This window comes from Ailuropoda melanoleuca, chromosome X (assembly GCF_002007445.2).
Source record: "Ailuropoda melanoleuca isolate Jingjing chromosome X, ASM200744v2, whole genome shotgun sequence".
NCBI lineage: Eukaryota > Metazoa > Chordata > Mammalia > Carnivora > Ursidae > Ailuropoda > Ailuropoda melanoleuca.
In genome coordinates, this window is record NC_048238.1 from 99,431,304 (window position 1) to 99,446,167 (window position 14,864).

Consider the following 14,864-nt stretch of genomic DNA (forward strand, 5'->3'; position numbering starts at 1 on the left):
GACCTCCCTCCAGACAAAAGGGAGCACACAGATACCCTTCCCTGTTGTCAGCCTTGGGAGGCGCTGGGCAGGGCAGTTAGGCAGAGGCGTCTCCCCCAGCTGTACTTCTTCATGGGTGGTTTCTGGGAGATGGGTGCCTTGGCCTGAGGATCCCATTTCCGTGTGTGCAGAAGGGAGACAGGGTGCAGGCCTTGTCAGGAATAAATACAAAGTCCTTGGGAAGGACTGTGAATATGCCCCACCACAGAACCTAGAGGAACCTCCACAGAAATTTATCCTGATCCCTTCTGTCAGCCCTGGGGACCATGGGAGATACAGTCAGGCTGAACTTCCTTCTATTTCTAAATCGGGGGTCTCGGAGAGGTGAGGGCCTTGGTCTGAAGGACCCAGCATCTGGTGATCACAGAAAGGAATTTCAGGCCCTGCCAGGTATGAAGGTGAGGATCTTAAGGTAAGGCTGAGAGGACAGAGGGCCCCACAGAAACTTGTCCTTTCTCTCAGCTGTGAGAGGTCCCAGGCAAGGCTGTCAGATACAGACATCCCCTCTACCCTCCTCACTTCCTTACCTGGTGTTTTTGGGAGATGGGGACCTTTTCTGTCAAAGCTGACAAAGTTGAGTTTCTCACATTACTCCCCTCTCCTTCAGGCCAGTTGGTTGCCATCCCCCACCTCCTGCCCACACTCCTGCCTCTGCCCGCAACACACGTCATCATGTCTTGCAGTAAGAAGAGTCACTCCCACACTCTTGAAGCAGGCCTTAACGACCAAAGAGAAGCTCAGGGCCCGGGGGATGCACAGGTTCCTGCCACTGAGAAGGAAACTGCCTCCTCTTCTCTCTCTCCTTCGATCCAGGGCACCCCAGAGGTGGTGCCTGCTGCTGGAAAACCAAATGTTCACCAGAGTCCTCAGGAAGCCCTCTCTTCCTCCACCACCATCAAAGCCACTCCATGGAGCAAGCCGCAGGAGGGCTCCAGCGGCCCCAAACAGGGTCCGAGCGCCTCCCAGGCTCCACCAGATGCTGAGTCCTTGCTCAGTGATGTGCTAAACCAGAAGATGGTCGAATTGGTGCAGTTCCTGAGCACCAAGTACGTCACGAAGGAGCCTATCACAAAGGCAGAAATGCTGAAGAGTGTCATCAAAGAGCACAAGGGCCACTTCCCTGTGATCTTCGGGAAAGCCTGTGAGTGCATGGAGATTGTCTTTGGCATTGAAGTGAAGGAAGCAGACCCCATCAACCACTCCTACGTGCTTGTCAAAACCCTAGATCTCACCTACGATGGGATGCTGAGTGATGACCACGGCATGCCCAAGACCGGCCTACTGATCCTTATCCTGGGGGTGATCTTTGTGGAGGGCAACCGTGCCCCTGAGAAGAAGATCTGGGAGGTGCTGAGTAAGATCGGAGTGTGTGCCGGGAAGAAGGATTTCATCTATGGGGAGCCCAGGAAGCTCATCACCAAAGATTTTGTGCAGGAAAAGTACCTGGAGTACCGGCAGGTGCCCAGCAGCGATCCTCCATGCTACGAGTTCCTGTGGGGTCCCAGGGCCCACGCTGAAACCAGCAAGATGAAAGTCCTGCAGTTTTTTGCCAAGGTCAGTGGCACTGACCCCTCTTCCTTCTCGTCCTGGTATGAGGAAGCTTTGAGAGATGAAAGAGAGCGAGCCCAGGCCAAAGTTGCTGCCACCGATGCTACTAGGGCCACGGCCAGTGAAAGTTCCAGTGTCCCATCAAGCAGCGTCTCCTGCCCTGAGTAAAGTCTGAAGAAGATCTCCACTCCGTGTTTGAAGAGGGCAGTCAAGGCTCTAAATAGCGGAGGACTGAAGCGCAGATTTTACCTTTTTTCTTTTTGGTATTTTTCAAATGTTCTGCTTTCTAAAACGTTTTTTAGCTTCAGAGTCTAGGTTCATGAGTGATAGTGGTCACATGTTTATTGCTGTTTACTAGGTTTAAGAATAAGAATTTTGCTCTTCTGGAAAACCTGTTGGGTAACTTTTATTTTCTAATCTGGAAGAGGATAGCATAGCACTGATAGTAGAATTTCCTTAGAAATATGGAAGATCCCAGGGGCGCCTGGGTGGCACAGTGGTTAGGCGTCTGCCTTTGGCTCAGGGCCTGCTTCTTCCTCTCCCACTCCCCCTGCTTGTGTTCCCTCTCTCACTGGCTGTCTCTATCTCTGTTGAATAAATAAAAATAAAATCTTAAAAAAAAAGAAATATGGAAGATCCCAGCAGTAAAATAGATGGGATCAAGAAACAGAGGGGGAAATGTAAAAGATGCTCTCCTAGGATTCCTGTATCCCATTTAGTCTTTTGGGTGGTAAAATTAAAGCTCTGTACTTGGATTTGTTTGGCTAAAGAATGCATGAGAAATTAAATCTTAATAAATGAAAGCCCTGGCTCACTGGCTCATTTATTCTTACAAGTATTTTACAGGTAAGAGAAAGTCTAGAATGGAAAACTGCTCCCAGCAGTTCCTTTGGGCTCGTGGGAAAAGCAGAGAGAAATCTCCACCTGTGGCAGGTGCAGAAGGTGCCACGGAACCCAGGGCACGAACCACGCGTTCTGTATGCGTCTCTTCAGGATTTCCGGAGAATAGGGGGATATTTGTTTGAGGTGGTGTTCAAGGGCTGGCACTTTTCCCCTGGCCTGGGAAAGCCCAGAGCCCACCCCTTTGAGAGGGCATTTTAATGACCTTGAGTGTGATGTGGCCAACTCTAAGCAGGGGCTAGACTTTTGGTGGGGCTGAAACGAGTGACAGTAGTGGTTTGGATGGAAGAGCAGCTGGGAGGGAGGAATAGACTTAGTCCTTGACTCAAATTCTAGGAGGTCTGAGTTGCATTCAGCCGGGGAAGACTTCCCTATATCCAAATTAAATAATATATCCACGCACAGGGACATTCTGTAGAGCATCTTTACAAAGCAGCATCTTCAGCTCACTTCATGGTTTGTGTCCTGGAGTGCTGCATATTCACCGAGATGCCATGGAAAAAGACACACACTCAATCCCAGAGGACAGAGTGACAGAGTCTGGGGTCAAAATCATATTTGCAATTACTGCTATTTATTAAAGATCCAATAAATGCCAGGCACTTTACTTACATGACACACGTCCTAGCAGTTCTACAAGACAGGGCTCAGCAAACCCACTTTGCAGGTGAAGAACGTAAGGCTCACAGCACTTGGCAGTTTGCCCACAATCACATGTCCAGTACGTGACAAGGCTAGGCCCAAAGAAGGAAGGGGACAATGAGAAACAGGATTTGGGGACAATCTGGGCTTTATTTCCCTAGGGTCTGCCTGCCTGGGCCCCAGAGCTCCTGGAGAGCTGCGTCTGCCCGGGCGCAGCTGTGCATGTCCAGTCTCAGCACTTCCGGCGTGACCGCACCCTTGCCCCAGTCCTCCTCTGTCTGCCTTCCTGTCCAGCTCTAGAATCTGGCCTGACCTGCGCTCCCAGTGGAACAGCCCCAGTCGCCTGTCTTCCCCCTGTCATGGAGCATCCCTGCTCCTTACAGAAGGATGGCCCCCTGGCTGCCCCTCCCTCTTTCTAGAACCCTGTTAGCAACAGCCTTCTGGCAGCCAAAGTGCACTTTGGAGGATGGTTAGACGCCTTAGCACCCCCTCCTGGCATCCTCCACACACTCAAATTGTTTTTCACATGAGCTGGAGAGTAGAGTCTGATTTGCACATAATCTACTGGTCCTCAGGATGTAACCCTGAGGTTAGGGTTTTTGAAACCACGCTAATATTTGAGGTAAGAGTCTAATAAGATGTATTATTTGAAATGGGCCACTGATCACATCAGCAGATGAGCAAGCTCACTTAGGTGGTCAAAGACCAAAACATTTCTGCCAAGTGGTAGATGAGGACACAGCACAGAAAGCAGCTACAGGGGCTGAATGTAAAACCCTGGAGTCCTAGAAGGTGAACAATGGTTCTTTGGTGGACATGTTGCTCTGGTTTAAAAACACAAGTTAGCCATCCTTCCCCTGCTTCTTGTACATATATCTTGCCCCCAGGAAAACTCTAGTTTGCAGTTTGCCTAATGGCACCTGTGCAGGTAGGTATTTGGGAATGTTCAGTCATGCGGAGGGGAGCAGAGACAAGTTAAGGTTTTGATTACGCATCATAAGGCTGGAGAACATTCCCAGGCTACTGCGATCACAGACATTACTGGAAAGGGCAAGGCAGAACTCCCTGCCGACGCAGAGAGGGTCACTTGAAAACTAGATGTGATGCTGTATTTGAGAACGAACACTTGTCGCATGGTAGGCACTTGAAAGAGTTGGTGAATTTCAAGGCAAATTTGGTTTTCTCAGGAACTCCTCCAAGAAATGAACGGAGTTGTCATCATACCAAATTCTAGTAATTGCTTTTTATTGAGTACCTACTAGATGATGGCTTCCGGGAGAGAGTACAAGTGTTCATCCACATCTCTCTCTCCTTCCCGGGGGGCCCACTTGTAGTCAGGCAGGAGCCAGTATGCCATTTCCACGCCTCCTCGGCCGGTCAGCAGCAAACATGGGGCCCCCGCGCCGAGACGGAGAGCTACAACAAGGTGACAGCCCAGACCCCTGAATTACCTGAGAGCAGAAAGTGCCTGCCCACCCACGTCGGAATTGATGTGCGCAAAAAATAAACCTTCATTGTATAAAACCGTTCCAATTTCAGGACTTCTCTGTGGCATAAGCTAACCCTTGTTTTAACTAATTCATGCCCAGCAGTTATTTCTGTGGTTAAGCTTATTTAAATATTTTAATTACAAAGGTGACGGTGCAAATATACTTCTTGCAAACCATTTACTCTTGGCATCCTTCGTCCAAGTCTGAGCTTACACCCACTGATACCCAGCGACCTATGTCCTCTAACTTAGTGTGCCTGTTTTAAGCAGCTGGAAGCTCTGCAGGAACTAGTTTCTCATCACAAACAGAACAAGGGGCGGGAGGTCCCTAGTAACGGAAGGCGGAGATTCCATAATGCTTATACCTCATTGGTGGACAGTGACTGTCAAAATTTTAGACGTGGGACATCACACTCCAACTGAAGCCTTCAAAAGAAATCCAATCCATAAACACGAAGAAGGCAGAGCTGTGTAACCTAAGTGAGGACTATAAGCCTGGAGTCTGGCCCACTCAGTACCCTGTCACCCAACCACAGAAATCTAGGTTCCCTCTGAGCACTGTGGGGAAAGCCCTGTGCTAGAAGCCCCTTCCTGGGCCGTGGACTGTCGCACCCCTCACAGGCATGAATCTGTGTGGACTCCATTCGGCCCCATGTGCTGAATCCCAGTTTTACTGCCTGGCTCTCCAGCATCGTCAACAACTCGTGAGCCCCAATTTCTGCGTCTCCAGCCTACCTTACCACCCCGTTTCTCGTTCCCAACTCCTCACTGCCCCACCCCTGACCTAGACACACTCTAGCACACGCTGTCCTACCCACTCATCTCCCTCCCTTCCCTCCTAGCTTTGCTTCGAACTCTCTTCTGCAAACAGGCCCCAGCTAGTGCCTTTCCCTGGTAGCTTCTCAGCACCAAATAACACAGAGGGCCTCTCCTGACTTGGCAGCCATGTTTCACTACAAAGGCAGAGCCCTCTAATGCCACACAAATGATGAGGACTTCCACTCTAATGGGAGCAGGAATTATTTATTACTATTCCCAGCCCTGTGTGAGTTCCAGAGTTCTCTTTCTGTGCAGCAATCTCCTCTTAGTATTTGATCCTGCAAATTTTAGCTACCTTGGACTTCCTGGACTCCCAGCTTCAGCTCAACTCAAGGAGGACTGTCCAGGCTTCCCCCTCTGTGCACTGTGGCATGCATTACCTCCCCAGGCAAATAAACTACAGTATCATAGAACTGACCTCATTTGTTTTCCATTTCTTAGAGATCACTGTCCTTCGTGACATGATGTACAATAAATTGAAAATTGTTTCATATGTTTCTTTTTTTTTTTAAAGATTTTATTTATTTATTCGACAGAGATAGAGACAGCCAGCCAGAGAGGGAACACAAGCAGGGGGAGTGGGAGAGGAAGAAGCAGGCTCATAGCAGAGGAGCCTGATGCGGGGCTCGATCCCATAATGCCAGGATCACGCCCTGAGCCGAAGGCAGACGCTTAACCGCTGTGCCACCCAGGCGATTCTAATGTGTGGCATTAGAGGGCTCTGCCTTTGTAGTGAAACATGGCTGCCAAGTCAGGGGAGGCCCTCTGTGGTATTTGGTGCTGAGAAGCTACCAGGGAAAGCAAGAAAATCAGATGTTTCATCTGATTTTTAGGTATATCATGTAGGAGTTCGATTCCTGTTACTTCATTGTGACTAGAAGTCCTATAATCCAAATTTAAAATCTAAATTATCTAGGCATGATAAATGCCCCCAAATTTCAAACTTATTCAAACTAAAATCAGAACTGAAAGGCTGTGGATGCATTTATGTTAACAGAGACATACTAATTTACAACCAGGAAGATATACAGCACAGTACCAACAGTGTTTTCCTCTGCTAGTGGAAGTATAAGTGATCCCTTCATTTTCTTATGTATGGTTTTTAAAAATTTCCAACATTTATGAAACACACGAATTACCTTTATAATGATAAAAAGTTAAGTATTTCAAAATGTGATTTTGAATACCAAAAATTAATACACATTCTTTAGATGATTTGTTTTCAATATTGATCAACCTCTTGCCAGATTCAACCCATCTCTGGCATGCCTACTGATTGTTTGACTAGAAAGAAAAAAAATGCAATCCATTTAGTTAGCTCTGTGTGGTTATGCAACTTTCCTCACACTTTCAAAGACAATGGTATACAGATAAGAATCTATCTTCTTTTTAAAGCCTTCTCTCCAGGGCTCCTGGGTGGCTCAGTGGGATAGGTTAAGCATCTGCCTTTGGCTCAGGTCATGATCCAGGAGTCCCAGGATGGAGCCCCACATCAGGTTCCCTGCTCAGTGGGGAGTCTGCTTCTCCCTCTCCCCTCACCCTGCTCTCCTGCTCTCTCTGTCTCTCTCTCAAATAAATAAAATCTTAAAAATAGATAAATAAAATCTTAAAAATAAATAAATAAATAAAGCCCTCTCTCCAGGAAGTATTCACATATTTTAAAAGGGGAAATTATATTGACATCTAAATCATATTCTCCATGATTTGATTGGATCAAATATTTATAGGAAGCATAGTATACAAGCAATTTTAGGAGAAGGAATTAGAATTATCACATTCATTACTACAGGAGTGTTGTTTATATCTCTTGTCAAAGCTCATAATAAATAAATCATGCTATTTTAAAAATATGTTCTTTAGTCATTACAGCATTAATTCCAAATTGTGCCTGAAATGCACTTTGATTTTCCTGATTGATGCAACATTTTCCTAAGACTGTTTATCCTGCTTTCAGAGACTAGCACACAACTATCAACGCAGTTTAACACACGATTATCTTTCACAAAGTAAATACCATGTAAAAAGTGCTGATTCATAATTTGGATAATACTTCTCTACTATATATGTTATATGCTTTGTTTTTAGCAGTATCTCATAAGCTCCCAATCTGCATGCAATAATTCCACCATTTTAATGATTTCATTCGCACAGTGCTCAAACAAAAAAAGCCAGTAATGGTCATCAATATCATTCCATATTGTCTGTGTGCCTGAGGATTTTCGCATCACTGCATTACTTGTTCTTTTATTTTAGAACAACTACACAGCCTCTTTCCTCATGTGAGCCTTTTCTCTTTATTTTTTGAACCATGGCGCTATTCTGAAACTGAAAATCCCAGAATTTTACCAAATGATTGGGATCCAAAGGTGTTTCTGTAGATTTTAAGTCATAAAATATATACACATTATTTAGCTCTTTGCAATGGAATCATCTTGTAATACTTTTATTTCTTCCCTTTCAGAATATAGGTTCACATTCTCCAAAGAAAGATGCAAGGGAATTAATAAGCACCAGTATCTGCCAATACCATTTTCTTACCAACACCAAGTAATATTGAGCTAGCATCTTCCCCCCTGCAAAATTAAAACTGTTCCTTATTTTCCCACATTACCTTGTTGCCTTTATATTCATTTGCTGTGATCTAAATAATATAGTGATTATAGACCAACAATTACAAATTATTACTACATCATTTATGATTGTGGGTGTCCTGTCATTTTTGCCCTTTCTGCAAACTTCGGTAAATCTTTTCCTCTATATGCATGGTTTCATATACTTTAAGCTATGTCTACAATAGGCTGAATATTTGTGTCTTCCCCAAGTTCATGTATTTGGAGGTGGGGCCTGTGGGAAGTACTTAGTTCACAAAGGTGGAACCCTCATGAATGGGACTGTATCCTCATAAGAGGCCCAAGAACTAGCTAGTTCTCTTTCTGCCATGTTAGGATACCAAGAGGCTGGCAATCTAGAATCTGGAAGAGGGCTCTCCCCAGAACCCAACCGTGTGGGCTCTATGACCTCACAATTCTAGCCTTCAGAACTGTGAGAAATAAAATTCTGCTGTTGAGAAGCCACCCGGTTTATGGTATTCTGTTACGGGAGCCTAACCTGCCTAAGCTAAGACAATGTGCAAAGCTATTGCTTTATAACAGTCTTTAAAAAAAAAAATCTTGGATATTTCAGTTTCTCTGATCTTTTCAAAGAAATGGTCTTTGTTCCATTGATATTATTTATCATTTCTCTAATTCCAATTTCACTGATTTCTGCTCTTACATATATTGTTACTATCCTTCTGTCTGCATTGGATTTAATTAACTTTTTCTTTTTATAGTTTAAGATGGAAGCTGATATTATCGAATTGAGTCCTTTTTCCTAATACAAGCATTTAATGTCATCAATTTCCCACTTGGCACTGCTTTAGTGAAGTGCCATAAATTCTGGTATTTAGATTTTTATTCAGTTCAAACTATTTTCTAATTTCCTTCAGTGTTTCTTTTAAAGCATGAGTTAGTAAAAATGTATTATTTAATTTCCAAATATCCAGGGATCCTGCTGACATAAAAAACTGAATAAATGTCGAGGCCTAAAACGCCAGAGTGAGGAGTTTGTACCTAATGTGTTGAGTGACAGGGAGCCACTGATGGTTTTTGAGAAGTATAATGACATGATCAGAGCTATGTTTGATAAAAAAACAATTTTGAAGGCTACAATGGATTGGAAGCAGGAAGCAGATAGATAGCTAGGAGTCAGCTAGCTTACTCCTTCTCCCCACCTATGCCATATTGTGCACTTACAACCACTAAATTTCTGTTTCTGAGAAACCATGTCTCTAAATAGTCAGGTCACTTTGAATTTAAATCCCAATTTAAATGTACTAGCAAATTCACTAGTTAGTGTCAGCTGCAAACCTAATTAGCACACACTTGAACTATCTACATGAATAACTGGCTGAAGCATTATTACAGCTAAGCCAGTTAAATTGCCCAAATTGGGCTAAAATCATTGTTAGTGGAATAGATATTTACATTTCATATATGCATATATACTTAGATACTTAGAACATATATATTTAGATACTTAGAACCTAAAACATAATTGTCATGAGACAGAATTAGTACAAAATCAGAATCTTATAAATCTCTGCCTAATTATTCTGAATCATACACCTAGAAGTCTCGTTGCTATATGTTTTCACAAGTTTTCATGCTGTTTTAAATCAAAACATTTGTTTCAACAAATTTCTTGGAACTTACAAATACTGTGGAAGTAGAACAATCATCAGCCAAAATGTGTGACTTAAAAAGTAAGTAAAATAGGGGCGCCTGGGTGGCACAGCGGTTAGGNGCGTCTGCCTTCGGCTCAGGGCGTGATCCCGGCGTTATGGGATCGAGCCCCACATCAGGCTCCTCCGCTATGAGCCTGCTTCTTCCTCTCCCACTCCCCCTGCTTGTGTTCCCTCTCTCACTGGCTGTCTCTATCTCTGTTGAATAAATAAATAAAATCTTTAAAAAAAAAAAAGTAAGCAAAACTAAGTTGGGCTGTGTTCATAAAATAACATTACATTCTATTCAGCAAAGATTCTGCAGTTTTAAAGGGTTTTGTTATTTTTTCAATACAGCAAAGTATGATAACGTCTATATTATATAGGCAGAAAGTTGGAATGTTCTCTTGAATATCTATATAAAGAAATAGAAATAATTACTTGCCATGAATGGGAGACAGGCAGAGCATTTGAAGCCATGCCCTGCACTTAAAAGAATCTGGTAAGGATTTCATTTTCCTTTACTTGGCTCTTTACAGACAGTAAGCATAAGAGAGACTCTCGAATCCTGAACTGAATATACAACACTCATTCTGAAGTCACATAGCAGCTTTCCAAGAACACTCCAAAACTTTGTCAAGGATACCCTTTTTGCCATTCCCTTCAATGTTGCTTTCATTCACAGTGTGGCTTTTAATGTTTGGGGGTTATGGATCCCTTTCAGAATCTGATGAAAGCAGAGGAAATGGAAACTTTTGCCAAGAAAATTCTCTCGTTTGTGCACAAAACTCATAATTTTGTCTATAATTTCAGGGTTGATAGATTCTTCCCTGTTACGGGTTGAATTGTGTTCCCCAAAAGACATGTTGAAGTCCTAACACCCAGTACTTGTGAATGTGACCTTATTTGGAAATAGGGTCTTTCTAGATGTAATCAAGACATTGGGGTAGGCCATAAACCAATATGATTGGAGGCTTTACAGAAAGAGGGAAAACAATGTGAAGAGACAGACACACAGGAAGAATGCCATATGAAGATGAAGGCAGATTGGTATGATGCTCCCACAGCCCAGGGAAAACCGAAGATTGAAGCTGTCACCAGAAGCTAGAATAGAGGCACGGGACAGTTTCCCCCTTGAACACTCAGAAGGAACTAACACCTTGATTTCAGACTTCTGGCCCCAGAGTCGTGAAGTAATAAATTTCTGTTGTTCTGTGCCATGCGGTTTGTTTTGGCAACCCTAGCAAACTAATATGCTAACTCTCAAGTCCCATCCGTTATTATAAATATTTTTAGCAACCTATGAAACCCGGGATCCCTCCACTTTCAGGTATTTGTTCAGCAGCCAGATCCAAGATACTTTAAGGAAAGTATAAGGCAAAATTTGCTGCAACTTCTATGACTAAGACTACAAAATATCATACCTTTTAAGAATCACTGCATAGTTTAATGAACCACTAAAGAGTGTGCTTTGAAAACAGGAAAGGCTGGTAGCAGGAATTTCATTGCAGTGTTCAGACTCTCCGTATGACTAACCTTTGCTTACTCATTGATTTATGTGTTTACCTGTCTTCTCCACGAGCATGGAGTTGAATACCAAATTTGCAGCTGACTCACTTTTTAATGGATATTTAAACACACACTCTTTCCAGTGCTAAGTAAAAAAAAACCTTATTTTCAGTGAAATAAGATGTAGGCAATAGGCAAATAAACTTGAACCCACCAAAACGTTAGTGTGAGTTCCTTCTCAGGTTGTTTGCTAGGATTTATATCAGTTTCCCATGCCCACAGGTCTTTGAAGTACGGAAAACACATGAGTTTAAAGATGTGTGGGTACAGAAAAGAAAAATCAGATAATATAATCCAGTACATCATATTGTTTTGAGGTCAACGAAGGTGTTAAAAATTCATGAACTAGAATCGGTTTCATAATGTTCAAAAATAAGGAAAAAAACTTGTTTCCACTAAATTTATTTTAATTTTTTAATCTCTAGGGGAAAATACACTGGTCTATCAACTTTGAGTTTGGGGCTCTGTTTTAAGAAGGGTTTTCTTCTAATTTTCTTTTGTGTAGTGGTAAAAAATATCCTTCATGTTGGGTATAAGAAGAAAATATAAATATTAATATCAGGAGAATTACTTATTCATCAAATATTTGCAAAGTGTCTACTACATATGTGGCACCCTGCTGGACAACGGCAATACAGAGACAAATGGTCCCTGTCCTCAAGGAATCTCACTGATAGGAAAAGACACAAAACCCAACAATTATAGTATGTGATGACAGCAGTCATCTAATTCATTCAGGATTGATGGGAGGAACTGTGGAGGATGGGTGCCCTACAAGAGATAGTAATTCAGTTGAATCTTAAAATTGGCAAGTGCGTTCCACAGAGATGTGATAGCAGGAACTAAAGCAAAGGTAAGACACAACATGTTACATGAGATATACTAAAAATATATATATTTGTTATTTGAATATATTGAAATTCAAACTTAACTGGGCATCCTATATTTATACTTTCTATGTCTGGCAACTCTTTACGTAGTGAACCAAACATAGTTCAGGGTTATTGGAATGTCAGTGCACTTCAGGGATTATGAGAGACAGGGCTGGAAAGGTAGGCAGATGTCAGATCATGAAAAACTATATTTGCAAGTCAGGCATCTTGTACTTAGTTGTCAGAAAAATGGTGAGCCATTGAAAAGTTTTTATTTTATTTTATTTTTTAAGATTTTTTATTTATTCATTTGACAGAGAGAGAGAGTGAGAGAGCATGCGTGAGAGCATGAGCAAGGGGGGAGGATGAGAGGAAGAGGGAGAAGCAGACTCCCTGCTGAGCAGGGAGCCGGACATGGGGCTCGATCCCAGAACCTGAGGATCAGGACCTGAGCCAAAGGCAAATGCTTAGCCCAACTGAGCCATCCAGGCACTCTGAAAAAAGGTTTTAGCACAAGAGTAATACAATCAGACTTCTCTTTCAGATGGGTTATTCTGAAAACACATGGAACATGCATTCAAGTGTGTAAGAGTAGAGATGGGGAAATTCCTAATGTTAGATTAATCCAGGAGAGATGATGTTAGCTTAAACTGTGCAATAGTTGGGAGAGATGGAGATAAGGACATAGAAGAAACTTGCAGGAGTAAAATCCAGAAGTCTGAGTGGTTGACTACATGGGGTGATGAGAGACAGCAAGTCTGGGCTGACTCCAAATGTCCTATCCCAGTGACTAGACAAATGACAGGGGAAATGTAGGAGAAGGGATAAGATTTTTAGGGAAGATGACAAATTATATTTCAGGCATGTTAAGCTGGTAGTGTTAGTGGACCAGCCAAATGGAAATGACCACAAGGTATCAGGGGAGCATTCTATGCTGACAGTAGAGATTTGGGAATCATCAGGATAGAATTAAAATTATAAAAGCCAGAGAACCAATTAAGGGCACTCATTCTTGCAGTTGATAGAATTAAAAATCTTCTTGAAGGAAAACTGCCACTCAATGTAGTTTTAATCTTAACCCATCAATATACCATAAACAGATCGAATACAGTGAATATACAATTATGGCAGGACCCTGTACTTATTGCAAACCATGTGGTGGAGTTGCTGTTTATCTTATTTGTAGAGTTATCTCATTTAATATACCTGAATATAATGCAAGAGATTACTGCTAGGAATAGGCCAACTTACAGAAAAAGCTAACAATCAGTATTTTTGTAGAATACATATATTATTCTCATCACAAGGTGTAACCAAACATAAATAAGAGGACTTATCTGGGCCAATATGGGCATTTATAAAATTGAATTTCTGGTCTTTAATACAGTTTAAAACTTCTACACTGCAACACTGGTTGTATCCATAGGTAGCAAAGGAGCTTGTTCAGTCAAGTGCCAATGTATAGATTAATGTGGGTGAAATGTGGATGCGTGTGAGGTTCATATGAAGAGCAGTTTAACCTGGAGAAAGACCATTTGTATGTTAAATAAAACGGAGTCTTTCACCACCTATCAAGGCTCTAACACATGTACATCAATAATAAGCATACAGGTGAACTACTGAGAGCCTGATGTGCCAGGCATAGAACTCAACAATTGACATGTTATCTCATATAATTTCCATAGAAATCCTATGAGCTAGGTATATGGTCACTTTCATTTTATCACTGAAGACATTGAAACTCAAAGAAGTTGTTTAACATTTACAGGGACACAATCATCTCTAAAGTCTACACTTGAGAATTTCATATATATTTGAATATATATATCTATACACACATACATATATATGAAAATATATACCCTAGTGATTTTTTTAATCACCGTCAAAGCAAGCATTTCTAACTCCACTGGTTGATTCACAGTTCACATCATGAAGTGTTCTTCAAAGGGAATAGTATAACACGGATTCCTTCCTCTCTGAATAGCTATGAAATTAAATATCCAACATATTGCTTTGCCATATGTCAATTTACCTTCCTAGATTTGAGCCACAGAATCTCAGTGTTGAAAACTGCTTTAAAGTTTATCAAGCCCAACTTCCCTTTCTGTGTAGGATTCCCTCTTTGACATCCCTGACACAGAGTTTTTTAGTCCCTGCTCAAATACCCACAGTGACTAGGAAGACAAAAGGTACCAATCCCATTGTTGGGCAGCTGTGGTACGTCCTAAATCTGTCTTCTAAAGATTTATGGTCCTTCTGTGTTGTTTTAAATGGAAGATTTTATTCTCTTCTATGATTGAGTAATATTCCAGTGTGTGTGTGTGTGTGTGTGTGTGTGTGTGTGTGTGTGTGTGTGTGCTGTGTGCGTATTTTTTTCATCCAGTGGACACTTAGGTCATGTCTGTTTTCCGTAGTGACTGCACAAATTTATATTCTCACCAACAGTGCACAAGAGCTCCCTTTACTCCACATCCTCACCAACACTTGTCTTATCTTTTTGATTCTAGCCACTCTAACAGGAGTGAGGTGATATCCCATTGGGGTTTGGGTTTGCATTCCCCCCATGATTAGTGATGTTAAGCATCTTTTCGCGTACTTGTTGGTCATCTGTATGTCTTCTTTGGAAAAATGTCTACTCAGATCATTTTTTGAAAATATTTTTTCTTCTGACTCCTCCATAGTACTTTATAACTTCTGTTGGACTCCACTTTGTGCTTCACTT

The 14,864-nt window shown here is 42.1% G+C and overlaps 1 protein-coding gene across 1 annotated transcript; it reads left to right on the plus strand.

The window, feature by feature from the left end:
* The first annotated feature begins 675 nt into the window (after window positions 1–675).
* LOC100467666 (putative MAGE domain-containing protein MAGEA13P) lies at window positions 676–1,755 on the plus strand. Its single transcript, XM_002920360.3, has one exon. The coding sequence runs from the start codon at window positions 712–714 to the stop codon at window positions 1,753–1,755; it is 1,044 nt and encodes a 347-aa protein (XP_002920406.3). The 5' UTR covers window positions 676–711.
* Window positions 1,756–14,864: the final 13,109 nt, after the last annotated feature.

Bases quoted from the DNA above. Each gene is read 5' to 3' on its own strand.
- LOC100467666 (XM_002920360.3), top strand. From the start codon at position 712: ATGTCTTGCAGTAAGAAGAGTCACTCCCACACTCTTGAAGCAGGCCTT.